The sequence below is a fragment of the Cucurbita pepo genome, chromosome 12 (genome assembly GCF_057944985.1).
Source record: "Cucurbita pepo subsp. pepo isolate OVF chromosome 12, ASM5794498v1, whole genome shotgun sequence".
Taxonomy (NCBI): Eukaryota; Viridiplantae; Streptophyta; class Magnoliopsida; order Cucurbitales; family Cucurbitaceae; genus Cucurbita; species Cucurbita pepo.
The window spans coordinates 11,192,546-11,215,161 of NC_141809.1; the positions used below are offsets into that span (position 1 = coordinate 11,192,546).

General features: G+C 35.6%; 1 protein-coding gene across 1 annotated transcript; it reads left to right on the forward strand.

Moving 5' to 3' along the window:
- The first annotated feature begins 2,219 nt into the window (after positions 1-2,219).
- Positions 2,220-3,623, forward strand: LOC111784384 (uncharacterized). The gene has a single exon (XM_023665090.2). It carries the CDS (start codon positions 2,220-2,222, stop codon positions 3,621-3,623), a length of 1,404 nt encoding a protein of 467 aa, XP_023520858.2.
- The last annotated feature ends 18,993 nt before the right edge of the window (positions 3,624-22,616 follow it).

Genomic DNA, 22,616 nt, shown 5'->3' on the forward strand with positions numbered 1-22,616 from the left:
TTTGTGGGTAGATTCAAAAAACTTATCTATATAAATATCTACTTGTTAAACTTCACATAAGAAAAAAAAAAAAAAAAAAAACTTCATTCAATTAAATATAGTTCATCTTATTAAAAATATATTGATATGGAATTAATTCAATAGAAAATTCTAATGCCAAATGATAAGGAATCACTACAGAGGGGGATTCAGATTACGTTGTTGCTCGAATATCTTAAGCCAAGAACACTTGCTTGAAATTTGAATCACTCCACAAGCAAAATCCATCATATCTAGTTTGAATGGTTCTTGATGATCAAATATCTCAAGACAAGAACACTTGTTTGAGATTCAAATCACTCCACAAGCAAGATTGATCATGTCGAGCTTGAATGATTATACATGCAACCTAAACTACATAGAATTGCAAAGAAACTTAGCCATTTGGCTAAAGGAAAGCACAAATGCTTCTTTTATACATTTTTCAAGTCTCTCCTACAAAAATAACATACATGGCATTATATAGCCTCAAAATAAAACTCTTCAGTTTACTTAGACATTTAAGAGTTTGTAATATTCATACTTTATGAACATAATTAACCATTAAAAAGTCTTAAAATACATTAATGAAATAATAAGTCTAAATTACTCTAAAGTGTAATCCACCAAAATTTATAACAATAAAAATTCCTCTTCAATATGACATGAATTGAAATATATTGTATGATTGATGTCTCTTGGTTCATATCACATATTATTTATCTAAGTTTTGAAATCTCCGATATTTAAGAGAGATATGAAGACGGTGGCCAAAATAAGAATCTTGTGTGTGAGATCATCCTAACCCATACTTTTTCATCCTTATTTATTGTGGATTCACAAAATATTCCAATATATCTCCTTCATTGTGGATTCACAAATTATTCCGATTTAAACAATGCCCTACTTTGTCATTTCACATTATAGCTATATTTCTAATGAATGAAAAAAGTGATTTAAACAATGCCGAACAATGTCCAATAGTTTTTCAGATACAAAAGTCGATAGCAATGATGTCACTGGGAACCATGACAATGTAAGCTCAAAGCACTCTAGGATGAATTGGATGCGCACGCACACAATTTACCTATAATCAACTTCAACCACATGTTGATCAACGAGAAGAAGACAAGTTGATGTAACTACTCATGGGGCTCAATGAGTCCTATAAAACCATGAGATCTAACATATTGATGATAACTCCACTGCCTAATGTGAGACAAGCCTATTCATTACTTGTACAAGAAGAGATGCAATGTTAGGTAACTTCTGAACCTGCTGAGAATTTCTCAATTGCAACCGCAGTGCAGAAGAAGACAACATAATCAAAATTTACCAAGGACGAATCATGTGAACATTGCAATAAAACTTGTCATACAATTGATGAGTGTCGAATCCTTAAGTTTCAGTGTAAATTTTGTGATAAAAGGGGGACATACAAAAGATCGATGTCGACAAAAAAATAATTCTCGAAAGGCAGTACAAGTCAACTAATGCATCAATTGTGAATATTGATCATTTGCAAATACGGTTGATGCTTCTCACCTGAATACAGAAGAACAGTCACCTAATTCCATTCCAAAATTTTCTTCTGAGCAATTACAATAGACAGCACGAGCCGTATTTGCACAAACCTTATTGAAAGGCAGTATGTGGCTTGAATATTTTAAAATACTCAGTAACTAACCCAATAGTTAGAATCGGAAAATGCAATCACGTACGTGGGATCTATCTTTCTATAAATAAAAACACATAATGGCCTTCAACTCTACTTTCTAGTCCAAGCGAAATTAGATGTGTCATACTTCTTTACACATGACCCACACACGCACGCATAGACCCATCATATGTGCGTGCTCATATTGTTAGAGCCATCGCAGGGAAGGAGTCTGCATAATATTATGTTGTACGTAGATATTATAATGTATGCGTCAGTACCAATCCTAACGAAAAAGTATCCTGATGCACATGACATATAAATATAGGGGAAATGGAATTCGGTCAATTCCATAACAAGAGCATAAGATATATTCTTCTTCGTATTCTTTTCTTTAAGAAGTAGATAAAAAGATAATGGAATCGTATATGCCTAGAGGAAAAGTTAGACCAAGTGGGACTTCCTCCTTTTAGCTTCTATAAATTGGATAGCTCAAGAAACAACCAATATAGGGAAAACTCAAGAACAAGAAGAACAAGAGAAAATGGTGAACCTTCCAAGATACGTGGCCCTCAAATCAAAATATAACAACAATTACTTGCGTTATGTGAACGAAACCTCACAGGTGCAAAAGTTTTTGCAGTACTCAGGAGAGAGCGTTCTAACTCCATACACAGTGTATGAATTGGAGCAAGCCAAATGCGACCCTTCATTAGTCAACATAAGATGTGCTTACAACAACAAATATTGGGTAAGTTGGCCTTCAGATCATCACTTCATTGTTGCTCAGGCTGACAATATAGAGGAAGACAAATCCAAATGGAATTGCACGTTATTTCAACCTATTTATGATAGCAATAATCAAGCATTTCGATTTCGTCATGTCTATCTTGGTTTCAATGTGTGCTTGTGGAGAGGCTCTGCTCCTTATGTAAACTGCTTGCGAGCGCAATGGTCAACCCCTGATGGCGATCTTTGTGATCTTAGCACACCCATCAATTGGGGAACTCTACTATCGTTACCAAAACATATAGTTTTCAAAGGAGACAATGGTTACTACCTCAGTGCTCAGTGGATCGAAGAGCATCAATATTTGCAATTTGCATCTAATGATATTGGAGATCCCACCGTTGGAATGGAAACATTCATTACAAAAGATGGACATATTCGATTGAAGTCAAAGCAGTTTGGAAAATTTTGGAGGCGCAGTCCTAATTGGATTTGGGCTGATTCAACCGACACCACGACCAACAATCCTGATACTCTGTTTTTGCCGACAAAAGTCGATAAAAACGTTGTTGCTCTTCGTAACATGGGAAACAACAACTTCATCAAGAGGCTCACTACTGAAGGAAAAACGAGTTGTCTCAATGCGGCTGTTAGAACAATTGACGTAACTGCAAGATTACAGTTTGAAGAGGCGGTTCTTTCGCGGGAAATCTATAATGTAAAGTTTCGTCCTTCTGATTCGAGGATCTATGATCAAAGTACGCTTGTGATGGCCACTGAGACTGCTACTAATACAACAAAAGAATCACACACTATGAACTTGAAGTTCACATACACTGAAACTAAGTCAAGCATGTGGAATTCTTCGGTTTCTATGAAATTGGGTGTGAAAACGACCATTCAAACTGGAATTCCGTTTATTTTTGAAGGGAAGGTTGAGATATCAGCTGAGTTTTCTGGACAATATCAATGGGGAGAAACGAAAACAACAACGAAGACAGTGGAAACCTCGTATCAAGTAACTGTTCCACCAATGACCACTGTGATTGTGAGTTTGTTGGCGACAAAGGGTACGAGTGATGTTCCCTACTCCTATACTCAACGTGACACACTCATTAATGGAGAAATAAAAAGCTACCAAATGGATGACGGTGTTTACAAGGGAGTTAATAGCTATAATTTTAAGTATGAAACTAAAAGCAAACCAATTACAGCTTAATATCTGCCACCACTATTAAATAATAATGTTATTGCATGGGTTACAGCTTAATATCTTGTATTTGAGTTTGGTTTGTATTATCTCTATGTAAAAGAATAAAGATGGAAGGTATGCCTACAATAGTGTTGTATTGTAATCGACACATTACTACTTAGAATCAATACTTATTTAGGGGTAAAGTTCTACTATTTCCTTTCTTTCATTTTGTTAATATATATTCTTCTTCCTAATAGGTTTCCTTCTCCTATTTAAAAGATGATCAAGGTGTGGAACTTAAAAAGTAAATGGTTGATGTTTTTTTATCTGATAACTATGATAACTATAGTGATAGTTGACATTTGGTGCCCGTAACAAAAGCTAGTTTCTGTGAGTTAATAAACTTGACTTATAGAATAAATTATAACTTAAGGAGTAACTTAGAATTGTTAGTAGTTGCCCATGGTGGACCAAGTTTAGTGCGAAGATTGTTGTTTTTAACTTGAGGAGAAAGTTTAGGAAATTAGTCCGTACTTTCTCTACATAAATACTCATTAGATATATATGCTATTTTCTTACCAAAAAAAAAAAAAGAGAGAGAATTGAAAAAAATAAGTGATTAAGTTTCGACGAAGAAAAAAATTATGCTCGGGATAGTTATAAGATAAGAAGAAAAAAAAAACGGTCAAGGTCAATGTAGGGGCAAAATGGTCATTTTGCCCCCTACTCTTACTTGAGGGGTCGGTTAGGTGGGTCATAACAAGAAAGAGAAAGAAAGAAGAGAGGAGAAAGAAGAAAGAAAAGAAATTAGGGTTTTGAGGCAACATTCAGCAATCCGAGGCAAGGTTCTCTCACGAATCGCACCTTCCTATTTCGTCAAAAACGTTCAAGAACTTACGGTTAATCTGTGAATGTCTAGATCGAGATGTTTATCGAGATCTTTGTGTGTTAGCGGCATTTTTGTGTTGATTCTTGGACTTTTACCCTCAGCAATGTGATCTCCTCAAGTTTCGGAGTGAAGGTGGCCAAGATTTGTGTTCGATTCATAGTTTCAAGAAAATGCGATTTTCAGTAAGAACTCGTGTTTTTCTCCAAATTCGAACTTGAAGACAAAGGCATTGTAGGACTTTTGATGGGTTGGAAAAAGGTTGAACTTAAAATACCATCATAAACAAGATGGTTGGGGGCTTTTAATTCTTCACCAAATAACTGAAGTGTCATCCATCATAATTAATAGTCGAGGGCTTTGAGGTTTCAACCCCGATTAAAAATAAACATTGGCCAATTATTAGTGAACATACTAATAGTTAATTAAACTTATTGGAAGCCAGAACAAATTGATATCAAAAGTATCCTAGATTACATAAGAAAGCAAGTACGGGAGAAGTTATGTTGAGGGCTTGAACATTTTGTCATAAATGAAAAGAAACGTAGTTATGCTAATTAATTATATATACATAAGCTTGGTAAAAATAACATTGTGAACGTTACGCATATATTTTGATCGTTTTAATTAGCTGCATACATGCTTAATGTGAAACTTTGATTGCGTAACGACTCGCTTTTCAAAGGACTCAAGCCACAAATTGTCATATACTAACATGAGATGTAACGACCCTAGATTTCTACTTAACCTAAAATCGCTACTATATACATATCATAAACATTTTATGTGAAAATACTTGATTAAAAAAAAACATAGTCTTGGTCTTACCAATTTTCTAGAAGATGCAACAAACCTATACTAACCTATAGTCTACTAATTTCAAATTGCAAACTACCTTATGCATGTACCACAGTCTCTTTAGTTGTCATGTCATTGTCATCCATATAGGGGTGTCTTGCCTTTGCCTAAAAAAAAGTAGCACATGACTTGAGTAAGTGACCCCCGGGGTTAGATGCAAGCACATACAATCATAAGTGGGATATATCATATCAGTCTATTTTCTTATGGTGACTATCTTAAGCTGGTAATTAGATGTGCATTTACTTTTCTACATACTCGTGCGAGTATGGACCCACCAGTGGGTTTGCCCACCTCATGGGCCCCTTTTCTTGTCGGGCAAGCATTATAGTAAATACAATGATCGTTTTTCTACTTCGTAACATACACGTCCGTACCATCGTAAAAGGAGAAGGGGTATCCCCCGATGTATGAACACAATGATACATGAGGTCCCACACATTTTTCGTTTTTCATTATCATGTATGACAACCCCTCTAGCATTTTACTTTATATCATATCATTTTATCATAGCTTTCATGCGTGCACCGGGGTTGTGCATTAAGCCAATTCCTCATTTGCATGTCAATCATATCATATCATTTTATCATTCATGTCGAACATATGTCATATCATAAACTTATCATGTCTTTGAATGTATCAATTCATATCATACACATAACATACCATATCATATATCATAACATTCACATATCCTATCACAAGTATGTCGTCAAACACATCTTAACTTAACATATTATACTATAAACATATTAATTCATCACATAAAACATAATATTCACATATCATTTCATAACAGTTTGCATATACGAGCATATGACACGTGTGAAGCCATAGGCACATGCTTCAAGAGAGTACTCCTATTCAGTGCACGAATAGAGAGGTTGTAATTCCTTAAATTGGTTATGAAGGGGACATGGAATTACAAGAGGTAGTTGTCCAAGGGTAAGCGTTTCTATTGAGTGTAGAAACGAATCAAGGTTGATGTTGCAAATCTGCAAACCAATCCTAACGTGAGACTTCAAACTACACGTCGCGATTCCGTAAACAAGTCTTGGATAGTGGCTTGGGACTACACAGGTAGTTTCCAGGATGAGTGCTTTTATTGAGCGTAGGAACGAGTCAAAGGTCAAAATCGTGACATCGTGGACCAATCCTGAAAGATGACTTGCCTCTAATAAATGTGGTAATGACCCTAGGCCCCTAAAGAGTCTGTGAAATGAAAGAGAACTACTCGGGCTTTGAGGTGTTTCCAAAAGCTTAGATAGCTATAGATTTAGGCTCAAACTTTTTAGAGCCTAGAGAAAAGCAATGGAAACTTACCATGATAACGATGCAATCAGAATTTATAAGTAGGATGCTTATTAAGTATTTTTATACTCACCTCTTTTTGCATTTCCCTTTTCATGTAAGTGATGCTACTGGTCGAGGTAGGGGAGTGCTCGTGAGTTGAGGTGTCATAGAGGGGTGTCAACTTGGAGAGTCAATTTAGTTTGTATTTTTATGGGTTGTCATTTGTACACATGTTGTATCTTATTAACAGTATTTTCACTTTGTTTGCTTTCATTTGTATATTGTTGTGTTATCTTTTTAGACTCGGTTCGAGATTCGAAACCTAAAAAATTGAATTGTGACAGATAAGCTAAGAACCAAAAGTTAAAGGACTTGAACCAAATATTTTTCTCGGAAATCATCTCTTTTAAAATAATGTACTAAATGACTTTTATTGCTTGGTCGCTTGTGAAAGTATATTGTAAGATGATGTAAAATTCACAAAAATAAATGCAAGTATACACTATCACAAATAAAAGTAATAAGTAAATTATCGATCTCATATAGAACTTTTTTTTTCTTTTTAACTTTTACTTGTTGTTGAAAATTGAAGTGATTTTTTTGTACCATTCAAACGTGGGTTGATGAGTTTAAACTATCTAAATGAAATTTATGCACATTAGTATGAAAAATAATGAAAAACTCAACAATAATGACGAAGGTTTGGCTCAAAGGGATTAAATAGATAAATTTTTTAATTTTGCACTCGATTTTAGCTCTTCCTAATAGATTCTCAAGCTCACTTTTGCAGGTCGTATATGGTGATTACTTCCATAATCATTTTGTAACTTCTATTAACAAGGCTGTGGAAGAAGAATTATCCTAACCCTTCCATAACCATCAAGTATTATTGCAAATAAAAGAAAATTTAATTGTTATAATTTTTCTTTCAAGAGAACAACTAAATAAACTTGCAAATCACTAATAATAACTCTTTCGTAAAATTAAAATAACACCGTCAACATGCTTAAACTGCATAAAGCTTTTCTGCCTCCCCTACAAGATTTAGCTTATAACAGAGGAATCAACATCTTAATCGGTAAAATTATAGAATAAGAAAAAAAGGGTAAAAGATTAGAAATTCATCAAATTTTGTTGTTGTTTTTCAATGGAAATTCCTCTCCTTTGAGCTCTCTCGTTCACCTCTTTAACTTAATCTATCTTCTTGATCTCCTTTTTCTACTGCTGTCAACCACTGAATTAGGGCTCTTCTTCCTCTTCTCTCTAGTTTTTACCCTTTGTTGTGTGTTTTTCATTATTTTTCTCTTTCATGGCTCCCTTTCCTTTTTAGGTAACCTTCCCTTTTATATTATTCATTGTTTCCCATTTAGTATTAAGAAGTAAGTCGTCCACGTATGAAGTTCCTAATTGGATAGTAAACGATGCACATGGCTTGCTGATTTGAATTATAATTTTCATATCATTCGCGATTTTTTTTTTCTCCGAATTGCTTCAGCATCAAGGTCAAAATTTGTACAAACATGTCATCGCCCATAAGAATGTTTTCAAATTTGCTATCAACATCATGGTTCAACAAAAATGTTGATTTTTTTTTTTCTCATGTTGAACTTCAATGGAGCAATTAATGAAAAAAAGGGTGAATATGAGTTCAAAATTAACTTTAAAAAAAAAAAAAAGCTTGGTATAACTCTACTCAGCAACTTATGAAATTTTAATGGATAGTCTAATATCACGTAATAACAACTTAGGTGAAGTTTGATAGACATAGAAGCATGTTTAAAGCTTAAACCAAGTAATTGATAAAATGATCAAAATGCCCGTACTATGTCATAAGTTATTTCTTGGCCTAAATGAGCTTTACTAAAAATTTTATATGAGGTCTATTTTTAAGGATATGAATGACTGAACACGGTTTCAAGATAATCGAAGCAAAATACCCCTTTTAAGATTTTATGATATTTTCAAGGTCTAAATGAACCCTTGATAGTAAGGAATTTTATATTAGACTCATTTATAATAATATGAATGACTATAAATTATTTCAAAAGTACTACAATATGTTCCGGGTATAATACCAAGATTTAGATGGAAAAGGATCAAAATTCCTATAATGAACTTTTATATTAGAATTCATGGTTTTTATGAACTTTTTGTAAGTCATTTTGTAATCGGTTATTTAAGTATAAACTTTATTTTGGATATTGTGAATATATATACTTGCTTTATATTTAAAACTTTCTTAATTCCTTTATTTTAAAACGCAAATTTTTTTATCGAATTTTTATCTCGTTGAGTTTGCCCCATTCTAATCCATGTCTCAAACAAGCTCTAAAATCGGATGGTGACAAAAATCATAATTGAGATGGAGGAAAATGGAGCTATAATAAAAAATCAACGGTCAATATTTAGTCAAGTTAAATCATACTATAATAAGATGCTTTACAGTTCTAGAAGGTAGAGTCGAGAGTCAACTCAGGATTCCTAAAAGCTGTTTATGATAGAATTAAATTCAACTGGCTCTTGTCCAATCATCATATATGATCAAATGCCAACATGAACTTAAATAATAATTACGATCTCTAAGCTTCCTGCTGTACATAGTTTAAGCAGCAGGATATTCGAAATTTGAATGTAATTTTCTTCACCCATATGGTTGAATTAAAATAAAAAAATAAAAATAAAAATAAAAATAAAACTCAAAAAGTTCATACTAGCTTGTGAAAAAGTGTTTACTTCTATGTTTATTATAATGAATGGTATTGCCATTATTCCTTAGTCCCAATAAATTAGGATAGTATTAAATTCAACCAACAAATGATACCGTGACAAAACGAAGAAGAAAAGTGTTGAAAAATAAGTATTTAGATACCTTAAATTACTAATTATTAATTGTCCATACATAGTATAGAAAAAATAAAACATGTTTTTAATAATTGTAAGCGAACACGAAATAAAAATATTAATTGTCCATACAAGATAAGGGTGGGTAAAGCAACTAAGAAAAGTTAAAAGATCACGACAATTTTCAAGATTCAAACAAAATAGTATCTCTAAAATTAGGAAATATACATAGTAACTTAAGATTTTTCATGCAACTACAACTAGGACAAGAAATAAAAATCACGTGTCAAACTCGTTAAAGGTTGAGTTCAGAACATAATGCTATCCAACATGAACAGAACTACAAAATTTCGTACAATTTTAAACTATTCAACATCATTTTCGAAACAAATGAAAAATCAAAATACATATACACATATTCTGCGGGAGTGGATTCTGGTCGATACTCCTCCAATCGAATACATGTACGCCCTGGGTCAACATTCCTCTATGGTTACTATGCTCCCGAGTACTCCCTCCCCTAAACCAGTAGCATCAATTACTTGAAAAACAAATGTAAGAACGAGTGAGTATCAAATTATACCCTGTAAACAACCTTCTTGTAGGCTTTCATTGCATTCTACACCTATCGGGAGACAACAAACTTTAATCTTGGCTCTAGGTGAACAACTTCTTCTACTCACAGACTTAGTTAGTTAGCTTAGCCTACATAGCAGTCAATCAGTGTTTGGAGTTGACGCGCTACCTTAGAACTCAGTCTCTAGTGGGGACAGTATGGTGGTGCTAGTCTGCTCATCGTCCGTGGGAGGTCAGCTAACGAGCTTGTCCCACAAAACCATATAGTCACTCAAAGCCAAGGTGCGACGCCCAAGGCCTGCCAACTCCAATAGGACAGATTTTCCATACTGAGTAATGAAATAGAACTATCAGGTCACACATCTCTAATCGGCCCATGTCTGGCTCAACGGTCCTCATACAATAGTAGAAAGGAAAGTGGATGCTCCACAGACACCGCATCAACTACTATCGGCCTAGGAGGCTATTTATCTTCCTAGGTTGTCATGGTTTCTTTGAAGTCCCTAGGGCAGCCTGGCGACTCTGACTTGGATTCATGTCTCTAGGTTTCTCTATTCATACTCTTTGGGTCTAGTTTGGTCAAGGGCACTAGGGATTGGACCCACTAGTCCTCGCTCACGTTTCTAAGAAGCTCGAAAAACTGGAGGCATTTCATCTTAGATCATATCTAACTAAACTGACTCTAACGTCGTAGTCTTATTCCATTACAACTACTTACACTTAAAGGGAGATCACACATTCAATAACCTAGAATTAATGCACATTAAATCATGCATACAGTCTCACATGCTCACCAGGGCCATAACATCCATCAAGTACTTAGATGTCTGATAACAAATTTCTCATCATCCTTTCTAGCATATTTATAGTAATAATCCATTTGTAGCCATTCGTATAAATAATAACATTTTAATCGTAACGGTACCAAAAGATCGCCAACTATAAACTCTTTGTTAATCGTTTTTAGTCATCAACTTAGAGTAACGTTGACATTATTTATACGGTCAACGATAATATAATTGTTGAGACTTACTAACCATAAATATATTATTTTGTTGACATTTTCCCATTTTTATTGAGATATTTTAGTATGATAAGGTTATTAATCGTGACATATTTTAGAGACGTCACTACATGAATGACATGCCTAATATTCCCTCCTCTATTTTCTCCTTGATAAAATGTCTTGTCCTATCATGTTAGATAGGGTTACGTGCAGTATTGATGGCTGATTAGTGATCGCAGTAAAACTAGTACAACTTTATCAGACCTTCTCCCTTACTTTCGAAGTCATCAATAATTATCTCAACCATAAGAGTTCACATAGCTCTTACATTTTGCTTCTTACAACTCCATGTCACCAAATTATATTCAAGAAAGGTACAATATCCCGTAGTAGATCTTCTATCTACTATTGATCCAGCATAGTCCACATCAGTGTAAGCTTCCAATGTAATGAAATTGCTTCAATCGAACAAAATTTCTTTTCTTCAAGTTTCTTTTCGATAACGTAACACTTTGTATGTTGCATTTTCGATAACGTAACACTTTGTATGTTGCATGAAAGTGAGGCTCCTGCAGATTATTCATGAATTGACGATTATACTTACTGAGTATGCTATGTCTGGTTAAGTGTGAGCTAGATATATTAGCTTTCCCATTAGTCTCTAGAACATTTCTCTGTTCACGGCAGATTCTTCTTTTGACTTACCCAATTTCTGATGTGGATCCATTGATGTTGGTGCAGGTTTACATATGTTTTTCCCTATTTCCATAATAAATCCATCACGTACTTTTCTTGTGATATGAAAATACCCTAAGCTGAGTACGTTACTTCAATATCTAGAAAGTAATTTAGCCTTCCAGGTTATTTTCATAAATCTCCTTCTGAGTTCACTATTTTCTTCTTCATTATCTCTAATAACTATGATATCATCTACATATAGAAGCACTGTAACTCTCTTTTTATCTGAGTGCTTGATAAAGATAATGTGAACTTTATACACAGTTTTTCATTACTTTTGTGAATCTTTCGAACCATGTCGTTGGTGACTGTTTTAGTTCATACAAGGCCTTTCTCAATTTGCATACTTTATCCTTTGTGCTTTCAAATGGTGGAGGAATGTCCATATAAATTTCCTTATTTAGATCGCCATGAATAAATGCATTTTTCACATCATATTGTGCGAGCTACCAATTTAAGTTGGCAGCTAAGTATAACAATATTCTTACGGTGTTCATTGTAATCTACACCCAACTATATTTTTTTTGGCTTGTCCACAATTTCCCATGTGCTATTCTTTTCTAGAGTATAAATTTCTTCTTTCATAGCATCCTCTCATTCTCTTTTGGCTAAACCTTCGGAAAGTTTTAGGTATATCAAATGAATTTAGACTCGCAATAAAACTTTTGTGTAACGAGGATAGCCTTTCAAGAGAGATATACTTTGATAAGGGGTATAAGGGTCATTGTGTGCATTCTCTAGTGGGTATTTAAAGAGCTATGCGTCTGTCATCTATTGGTACATGTGTTACATCTTCAATATGTGTAGAGTCCAATGTTGCTCTATCATCTACAGGTACCAGTGTTGCATCTTCATTGTGGGTATAGTTAGATGTTTGGACTTGTATTATTTTTTAAATAAATTTCTTCTGATATATACTTGAGAGGATATTGATCTGGCAATGGAAGTGAAACATCTTGTTTAGTTCGTAGCTCTATATTAGTAGGAAACTATTGAGATATGATTTAAAGTATTCAAAATTAAGATATGATTTAAAGTAGTTGAGATATGATTCAAATATTCAAACTACAGGCATTTAACAGATTTTAGGAGATTGTCAGTAGATTTGAATTGAGGTAGATTTCCATGATTTACTATTTCTAGTCCAGTGTATATGCTATAAATACTGGAATTGTGTAACCGTCTAAGCATCCGTCAATAGACAATAATAAAGCACTCTAGTTTTCATCTATTTTATATATTCCTATCTCTTTCACTATCCCTTTTTCCAACAATTTTGGTATCAGAGCCAAGTTCTTGGCAACACGAGAGTGAGTGATTATTTTTATTTTTCACAAAACGAAAATGGCAGTAGCTGATTTTTCTTTCTTTGCACCATTGTTGCCAATTTTTAATGGTGAGAAATATGAGTGGTGGAGCATCAAGATGAAGACCTTACTCAGATCGCAGGAGCTATGGGACTTTGTGGAGTACGGGTTCGTTGATGTATTAGAACCTACAATAGAAGAAAAGGAGACTAAGAGAAACCAAGAAAAATGATGTCAACGCTTTATGCATTATTCAGCAAGCAATTCATGAGACTATTTTTTCACAAATTGCAGCAGCAACCACATCAAAGCAAGCATGGTCAATTCTGCAGAATGAGTTTCAGGGAAATTCAAAAGTCATAACAATGAAATTGCAATATCTAAGAACTGATTTTGAAACTCTACTCATGATGAATGGTGAATCAATTACTGATTTTTTGTCAAGAGCAATGGAAAGACTCAGTCAGATGCATACCTATGGAGAGAAAATTTCAGACGAAACAATTGTTGCAAAGGTGTTGAGAAGCTTAACTCCAATGTTTGACCATGTGGTGACTGCAATAGAAGAAGCTAAGGATCTATCAATACTCTCTGTTGATGAACTGATGGCTTTGCTTCAGGCTCATGAGGCAAGAATCAATAGATCATCAGAAAAGAATGAAGAAAAGACATTACAAGTGAAGGAGACAGCCAACAACGAAAGCAACGAAAGAGAAAATATAGAAAAGGCACTACAAGTGAAGGAGACAACCAACAACGAAGGCAACGAAAAAGAAAATATTTGTTTAGCAAGTAGAAGTCATGGAAGAGGAGAATTTCGCAGCTTCCATAGTGGTCGTGATAACAAAACCAACAACGAAGGCAACGAAAAAGAAAATATTTGTTTACCAAGTAGAAGTCATGGAAGAGGAGAATTTCGGAGCTTCCATAGTGGTCGTGATAACAGGGGTAGATGGATAAATGATGGACAAAGACAGTTCAATGAGCAAAGCAATATAAGGAATGTGGTATAATGTTACCATTGCAGAAGGTATGGGCACACAAAATCTGATTGTTGGTATAAATATCAACAAATGAATTTTGCAGCAGAAAATGAAGAAGAAGAAGAAAAGCTTTTTATGGCGTGTACTGATATTAATGCAAAAGAAGAAGACTTATGGTTTGTTGATAGCGGATGCTCGAACCATATGACAGACATCAAATCTTTATTCCAAGAGCTTGATGAGACGCAAAGAATCAAGGTGCAACTTGAAAATAAAAAAGAGATGCAAGTTGAGGAAAAAGACACAATGAAAGTCAAAACCATGGTAAGATAAAACTCTTTGATAGTGATACAAAAGAGATTACAGTTGAAGTTTCCCCAAATGAAGAGATAAGGGTCAACTCCAGTGCATCTCCCAGTGCGTGCATCCACTGCAACACAAAGTGTGCAAATTCATCATTTTCAGCATCACTGAACAACAATTCTTCTCTTGAAGAACTTTTAGATGAGACACCTCCAAGGAAGAATAAATCTTTAGATACATATATGCATCATGTCAGTTTGCTCTTACTATTTCAGACCCTATGAATTATGAAGAAGCAGCTGAAAAAGAAGAGCGAGAGAAAGCTATGGTAGAAGAGATGCAGTCCATTGAGAAAAATGGAACATGGGATATGGTTGACTTGCCAAATGAAAAGTTCTATGTAGATTTACATGGGACATGCAGCCCATTACGGTGGCTTATTCAATTTGATGGAGATTTACAAGAAGAGGTTTATGTAACACCGCCAGAGAAATTCGTAGAAGACGACAAAGAAACAAAGGTATACAAGCTGAGACAGACATTGCACGAGTTAAAGTAGACATACTTACGCAGGCCTTGTCAAAAGAAAAGCTCTGTACTTGACATCTGCAACTTTGAATCAAGGGGAGTGTTGAGATATGATTCAAAGTATTCAAAATTAATATATGATTTAAAGTAGTTGAGATATGATTCAAATATTCAAACTACTAGGCTTTTAGGAGATTTTAGGAAATTGTTAGTAGATTTGAATTTATTGTAGATTTCCATGATTTACTATTTCTGGTCGGTGTATAAGCTATAAATACTGGAATTGTGTAACCCTCTAAGCATCGAGTCAGTAGACAATAATAAAGCACTCCAGTTTTCATCTATTTTATCTATTCTTATCTCTTTCACTATCCCTTTTTCCAACAGAAACGACTCATCGGTAGTGGGTGTGGACTCAATAAATGGTTGTGCATGATGGTTTTTTTTGGTGGGTCTAGGGGTTAAATAGTTTCCGAAGAACTCTCTTCAATCTGAAGAGAGGCTCTAGAGAAGAATGGTTTGTGTTCGGTGAAAGTTACTTCAATTGAAGTGTAGGACTTTCTAAATGTGGGATTATAACATTTGTACCTCTTTGTGGTCGAAGAATATCCTAAAAAGACACATTTTATTGCCCTTGGATCAAGTTTATCTCTCTGGGTGTTGTGAACATGAATAGACCTAATTAGTGACGTCACTCATGCATACATAACACATTAAGTGGAAGCTGATCATAAATAACCTTGGAAAACACAGCAAAGTCTTTCATAAAGGTCCAAAAATCCAAAACAAACCTATCACTGAAAATAAAACGTTCCATAACTGAATTCAAAACAAATATAAATAAAACAATGTTCAATGCTTTAACTTAAATCAGTCAAATAAACATAAACTACTAAAAATGCCCCTCGTCCACTTCCATGGTGTCCTCAGCTCCACCGTCAACCATACATTGGCGCCTTGCCTTTACCCGAAAAATGTAGGTAGCACATGGCCTGAGTATTTTATGAAATACTCAATAAGTCACCCCACTGTTGGGGTTAGAAATGCAAACACATGCAACATATGAGCGAGACCTAACTTTTTGTAAACTTTACATGGCTTGGGCGCTTTTCTATTTCGGGTAGGGTTGGATGTGTGGTACTCCTTAACACACATCCCATGTATGCGCACATGGACCCACCAGGCAGGCTCGTGTACGTACCCCCTAGGCCTGGCTTGGTCGGTCACAACGTAATACAAGTCGTCAAACACCACAGAATAGAAAAGAGCCCACATCATATCATGGCGAACATAAATATTGTATTTCATTCTTTCGTAACATAAAGGGAAAGTATCCCGATGCAAGTGACATATATATGCATGAGGTCCCTTAACATACCTAACATGACATTAGATAAGCATTGCTAACATCACATATACGTTTCTTACATTACATGGCATGTCACATAACTTGCATTACATGGCATATTACATAACATGAAAATACATTCCAGTTCCATAAACATCTCATGACATGACTCGATAATACTACGTGTATCCATGGCATCGTGTTAAGAATGAGAAATAGAAATTGGAATCGAAGGTGTGTTTTCATTGATATTCATAAGTTTTAAATAGGATACAAGCTAGTAACTAATACCTCTAAGTAAGGAAAATATAAACTAATTAAATATTTAGAATAAAATAAAATATATTATAAATCAAATCATAAAGTAAAGAATATTAAGAGATACTATCTGAAATATATTCCATAACTAATATATTCTCCAAATATTATATCCTCTCAAGTTGGAGAGTGTATATCAATCACATCCAACTTGTATTTACAACTATAGGTCAATAACACCCAAGTTGTCTTTACAAGTGTAGGTCAATAACACCTAAGTTATCTTTGAGAAGAGAGTGTAGGTCAATAACACTTAACTTGTCTTTGAGAGGAGAGTGCAGGTCAATAACACTTTGTCTTCCCAGTAGTGAAAATATTCGTCAAGTTGACTCTAAACAAGTATTTGATGATGATCTGGACACATTGGTTTTCATTTTAGACTTTCAAGAAATTATTGAATTTACAAGAAAGATGGAAAACCAAAAAATAAACCACCTTTAATTGGTTTGCATTTTTAGACTTTCAAGAAATTATTGAATTTCAAAGAAATATCAAAACCAAAAAAAGTCTTTGATTGGTTTGCATTTTTAGACTTCTCAAGAAATTATTGAATTTCTTACCAAGATGCAAAACTCATAAATAGACCCCTTTGATTGGTTTGCGTTTTTGGACTTCTCAATAAATTATTGAATTTCCCAAAAAGATGCAAAACTCAGAAATAGACAGCCTTTGATGTATCTCAGAACTTGAAGAGCTGCTTTCTTGATTTATGCATAAATGATTTACTTTAGGGTTGATAATTTGTCCCATTTAATTTGATTGGAACAAAAAGAATACCCTGATTGATCAGAGTGATGAATATAATAAGGATGTGTTAAATAAACATCCGAAGTTTTGAAGTTGGATAATAACACCAAGATCGGTGCTCTAGATCACTTGAGAGGTTGTGAAAGAAAATACGAACATCTTGAATATGCCACCTTTGAGCTTGGTGAGAAATTTGAAGATGCTTATAACGTATTCTTAATATTGGATGATCTGCAGCTGTAAAGGCTTCACTGATTGAGTTAATTGATGAACTGCGGCGGTAAAGACTCATTGAGTTAGGGTTTGACTTTAGGTGTGGGGAGTATTAGGAATACCAAACCCTAACTCAAGAGGAAAATTTTGATATTTAAGAATATCAAAATCTGTGCTCTGACACACAATGAGAAATAGAAATAGAATTGGAATCGAAGATGTGTTTTCATTGATATTTATAAGCTTTAAATAGGATACAAGGCCAGTAATTAATACCCTAGATAGAGAAAATATAAACTAATTAAATATTTCTAATAAAATAAAATATACTCTAAATCAAATCATAAAAGAAAGAATATTAAGATATAATATCTGACATATATTCCATAACTAATATATTTCTCCAAATATTATATCTCAACACATCAATCAACATTTTCATGGCATATAATATTGATCAACAATTTTTTCACAACATAAACAGTCAACAGTCAACATCATTCATAACTTTTCATTGCATAAACAGTCAACGATCAACATTCAACATAATCTATATTTTTTCATAGGGTAAACAGTCAACAGTCAACATAATCCATAACTTTTCATAGCGTAAACACTCAACACTCAACATAATTCATGACTTTTCATATCTTAAACAATCACGTAATCCATACATCATGTAGTCATATCACATAAAATATGGTGCATGCAGGGGCCACAAGGCACGCACCATCATACAATACGTAGTAAGCTAACTCCAACAGTAAGATCAATTACCTCAATGGCCTTGGTCGAAGTCACTCATAACAAGCTAATTTCAACGGTTAATTACGTCCTATAATAACGACATAAAAATTTAGGAACCTTTCATAACATACTCTAGCTAAATCTCATGCTATTTATCAAAATAAACTTCCAATACAATATGTCTTTGACGGTTAGGAACCATACTGACTCAGATGGTAAAAATAAGAGCAGAAACGGCTTCGAGAGGGCCAAAAACCTTGGAATCGATATATTATAGTGATACTGAGCCGATAAGCCGAGGTGCACATTTGTGTTGGGCCGAAACGCACACGGCCCGCGTTTGTCCGTTGGCTGGTTCAGAGGCACCCGACCTGATTCCAACCCACGTCTTCCTTACCCCCAGAAAGCGAAACCCTAATTTCTGCCTCCCCAATTCTGACGAAGCACCGACGATGACGACGCAGCCATCTTCTCACAGCCCCAATTTCGACGACGCACGACACCTTCACCTATTTCGACGCCTTTCCGTCACCGACGACCCCCGACACAACTTCTTGCTTCCGCCAGTCAAGCAGCGTGTTCGACACAAGTACGACGATCCCGACGTCTATATCTTACTGCCACTCGAAACCTTTCTCCGAAATAGTAACCCTAATGTTATGAGAGAAAAGTTTGGAGAAAAATCATTTTTAAGGAAAGAGAAGGGTTGAACATATGAATATAGAGGGTCTCATAACGTTTCCATTAAGGTAATAATTTTCTTATCAGAAATCGCGCATCTTTTCCGGTGATAATAAATGCATAGCATAATATCTTTCCAACATAAAATCTAAAAAAATAAAATATGAATCGTTAGTGACAATGCACCCATTTGGAGGGTGTGAGGCCATTTGATGTTCGAAAGTGAGGATAAATTTAGTTGATGGCTTCTATTGGCTTAGATTATTCAAGACAAGAGATGGAAGACGATTAATCATGTGAGTTGTAGAAAAATATTAGAGTAAGAAGTCAGGTGGTCGGTGCATGGAAAAATATAGAGAAGGCCAAATGGATATGGAGGATATATAGGCTTCGAGCAATTTGGATATGGGCCAATGGAAAATTAGATATGGATTGATGGAAAACTGGCTTGCATTGGGCTTGCGGTTAGAAAGAATTGACAAGTGTATTGGTGGAAAATTGGATATCAAGGATAGAATTATTGGTACCGTAAAAATAATGGACTTGCGATAATGGAAGCAGGCAGGAGCAGAAAGATTGGCTAAAACAAAAACTACTTAGGTGTGCGACAGTAGATAACAATAGTCACCTTCAAAATATGGTCAAGCACTAAAGTCATTTGCAGAGCTTTAACATTTGGAATGTATTTTAAGATGATGTATAGGTTATCTCAAACGTGATTATAATAATGTAATTATAAAGAGAATAATGCGACCATATTCATATACATCGTACAACTATTAATTGATGAAAGACATACCCTATTCATTTCTTTTCTTTACTTAGGCCAATAATTCGTTAGGCCAATAATTCTTCCTCTTTCACCTTCGTTTCTTTGAATTTCTTCTTCTTTCAACCATTGCCACGATCCATAAAGGTTTTCCAATTCGAAAAACAAGATACCCAACAAATACTCCAAACACCATTCCAAATCCATATCCCATGAACACAACTTTCAACCAAAACCCTTTGTCCAAACTCTCACTTTCTTCATGTGCCATTTGAGATTCATGGGCCTTTTCTGAGTAGCAATTTGGTAGAGGAAACCCACAAAGCCCAAGATTCCCAACATACAAAGAACTTTCAAAAGTTGCAAACTGATTCCCTTGAGGGATTGGCCCAGAAAGATGATTGTGTGAGAGGTTCAAACGGGAGAGAAATGTAAGAGCAGCCAACTGAGGTGGAATTTCACCCAACAGTTCATTTGAAGAAAGATCCAACCATTCAACATTTTTTAGATTCCCAAAAGTTGGGGGAATCCAACCTCTAAGCTTATTGTGAGAAAAGTTGAGACCTTTCAAGGACAAGAGCGTCCCAATCACCTCTGGTATTTCTCCACTGAATTCATTACTTGAAAAATCAATAGCCTTGAATATCAATTAGAATGCTTTCCAATTTTAGATCAGACCCTTGTTAGAAAACACTCGTACACCTAAGAGAGGCAATAAACCAACTTTTTTTTTTATTCAACTTGTTACAGAATACATATATAGACAGAATAGCCACACTAACCGCTAGTAACTACCCTTAACCGCTAGTAACTACCCTTAACCGACATAATTTGAAATACAAACAGTAAATACAAATAAATTACGGTTAATACAAGATTAAATAAACTAACAAATCATCCCCTTAATCTTGTATTTCGATCTTCACATTCTTACATTCTTCAAATCAATTCTTTCCGTAAACGTCCTAACCATATTCCTTGACAAGCAGCTGACGTCGCCACAATATACTCCGCTTCCCAGGATGAAAGCTGCCGCCATTATCTCCGCCTTCCTTCTTCTCTGTCTTCCTTTCAATGGGCAACTGCTTTTCATCGACAGTCTTAATTACCTGTTCTACTTGTCCGGCCAATGGCTTTTCCTCAACAGGTTTAATTACCTGTGCCACCTCAATTGCACTGCCGGAAACAATGGCCTCCTTCTCCTTCTCCGCTTTCGTTTCTCCGGCGACCTGTTTTTCAATAGCACCGCCATTGTTTCCGTCCTCCTTCTCCTTCTTCTCGCCGTCACAGTCCTTCTCTTTTATCTCCTTTACTTTCCCTACCTCCGTTGCCACATTCTGGACCTCCGCCACAACGCCATCGCTCTTCTCCTCGGATTCAAACTTCACAGTGCCATCGATTTTCTCCTCATCGATCATCTTCTCTATTTTTTTCACAGACGCAGCCTTCACATCTCCACGTCCTTTTATCTCTACAAGTGATCCATCTCCGAACTTCACCGTGCCGGTCACTGACTCGTTCAATTCCGAGAACCAACTTCGACAACCAGTCATGTGATTGCTGGCTCCCGTATCTAGGAACCAAATGTTGTTTACCTTCTCAATTTCTTCCGGGACAACCTTCTCTTCATAAAGAGCCATCTCCGTCAACTCTGGTGAACCGAGAGTTCGGACTTCACAAACTTGTGCTGTAAGTAAGGCTGGCTCATCCTCATCACTTTGCGTCTCAGCCAAGTGCGCCTGATCCTCCCATTTCTTTGATCTACAGTCGGATGCATAATGGTCCTCCCTTTTCTTCGATCTACAGTCGGGTGCATAATGGCCAATCTTTTGGCAATTATAACACTTCACCTTCCGACATTCTGAGGCATAGTGGCCTAGGCCTTGACAATTGTAGCATCTTACCTTGCTCTTGTCAGCCTTCTTCTCTTGATGAAACGAGTCGTTTCCACGACCATGGCCTCTCCCTCTCCAGCGACCACTGCGACCTCGCCCTCGGCTATGGCCTCCATTGTCGCTACGTTCTTTTGCTTTCCATTCTCCTTGAGTCAATAAGACGTGCTCAGCATTCTCTTTGTTGCCACCGATCCGTTCCTCGTATGCTTTAAGACGACCGATGACTTCCTCCATGGTCATCACCTTTAAATCGGCAAATTGCTCTATTGCCGATGCGATATGAAGAAACTTAGGAGGTACTGAGCGTAGAAATTTTTTCACCAAGTATGCCTCTTCAAACTTGTCTCCAAAAGTACGTATTTTATTAACAACTTCTGTCAACCTTGCTGCATAATCATCAATAGTCTCGGACTCCTTCATATTCATAATTTCAAACTCAATCTTCAGAGTTTGGATCTTTGCCTCCTTTACACGTTCAGCACCGACATGAATAGTTTTTAACGTCTGCCATGCTTCTTTTGCTGTCTCTTTCTCTGCTAACAAAAACAACATCTCTTCAGGGATTGCTTGATAGATAGCTGCTAAGGCCATTTGATCCTTCCTTTCATCAAGACTATCCAGAGGCTCAGTTGATTCGATTGCGTCCCACACCCCTTGAGCACGCAAATAGACCTTCATCTTCATAGCCCATGCTGCGTAGTTGGTTCTCGATAACGTCGAGTATTGGAGTGATACCAGACCTTCCTTTGTTGCAGTCTTCAACGACTCTCCTCTCTCTCCAGTGTTGTTATTATTTCTCGGCATGATCTTTGGCATGTAACCAAGCTCTGATACCGAATGTTAGACAACACTCGTACAACTAAGAGAGGCAATAAACCAACTTTTTTTTTATTCAACTTGTTACAGAATACATATATAGACAGAATAGCCACACTAACCGCTAGTAACTACCCTTAACCGCTAGTAACTACCCTTAACCG

What these genes read in the sequence shown, in the direction of transcription:
- LOC111784384 (XM_023665090.2), top strand. Translation starts at nt 2,220, where the DNA reads ATGGTGAACCTTCCAAGATACGTGGCCCTCAAATCAAAATATAACAAC.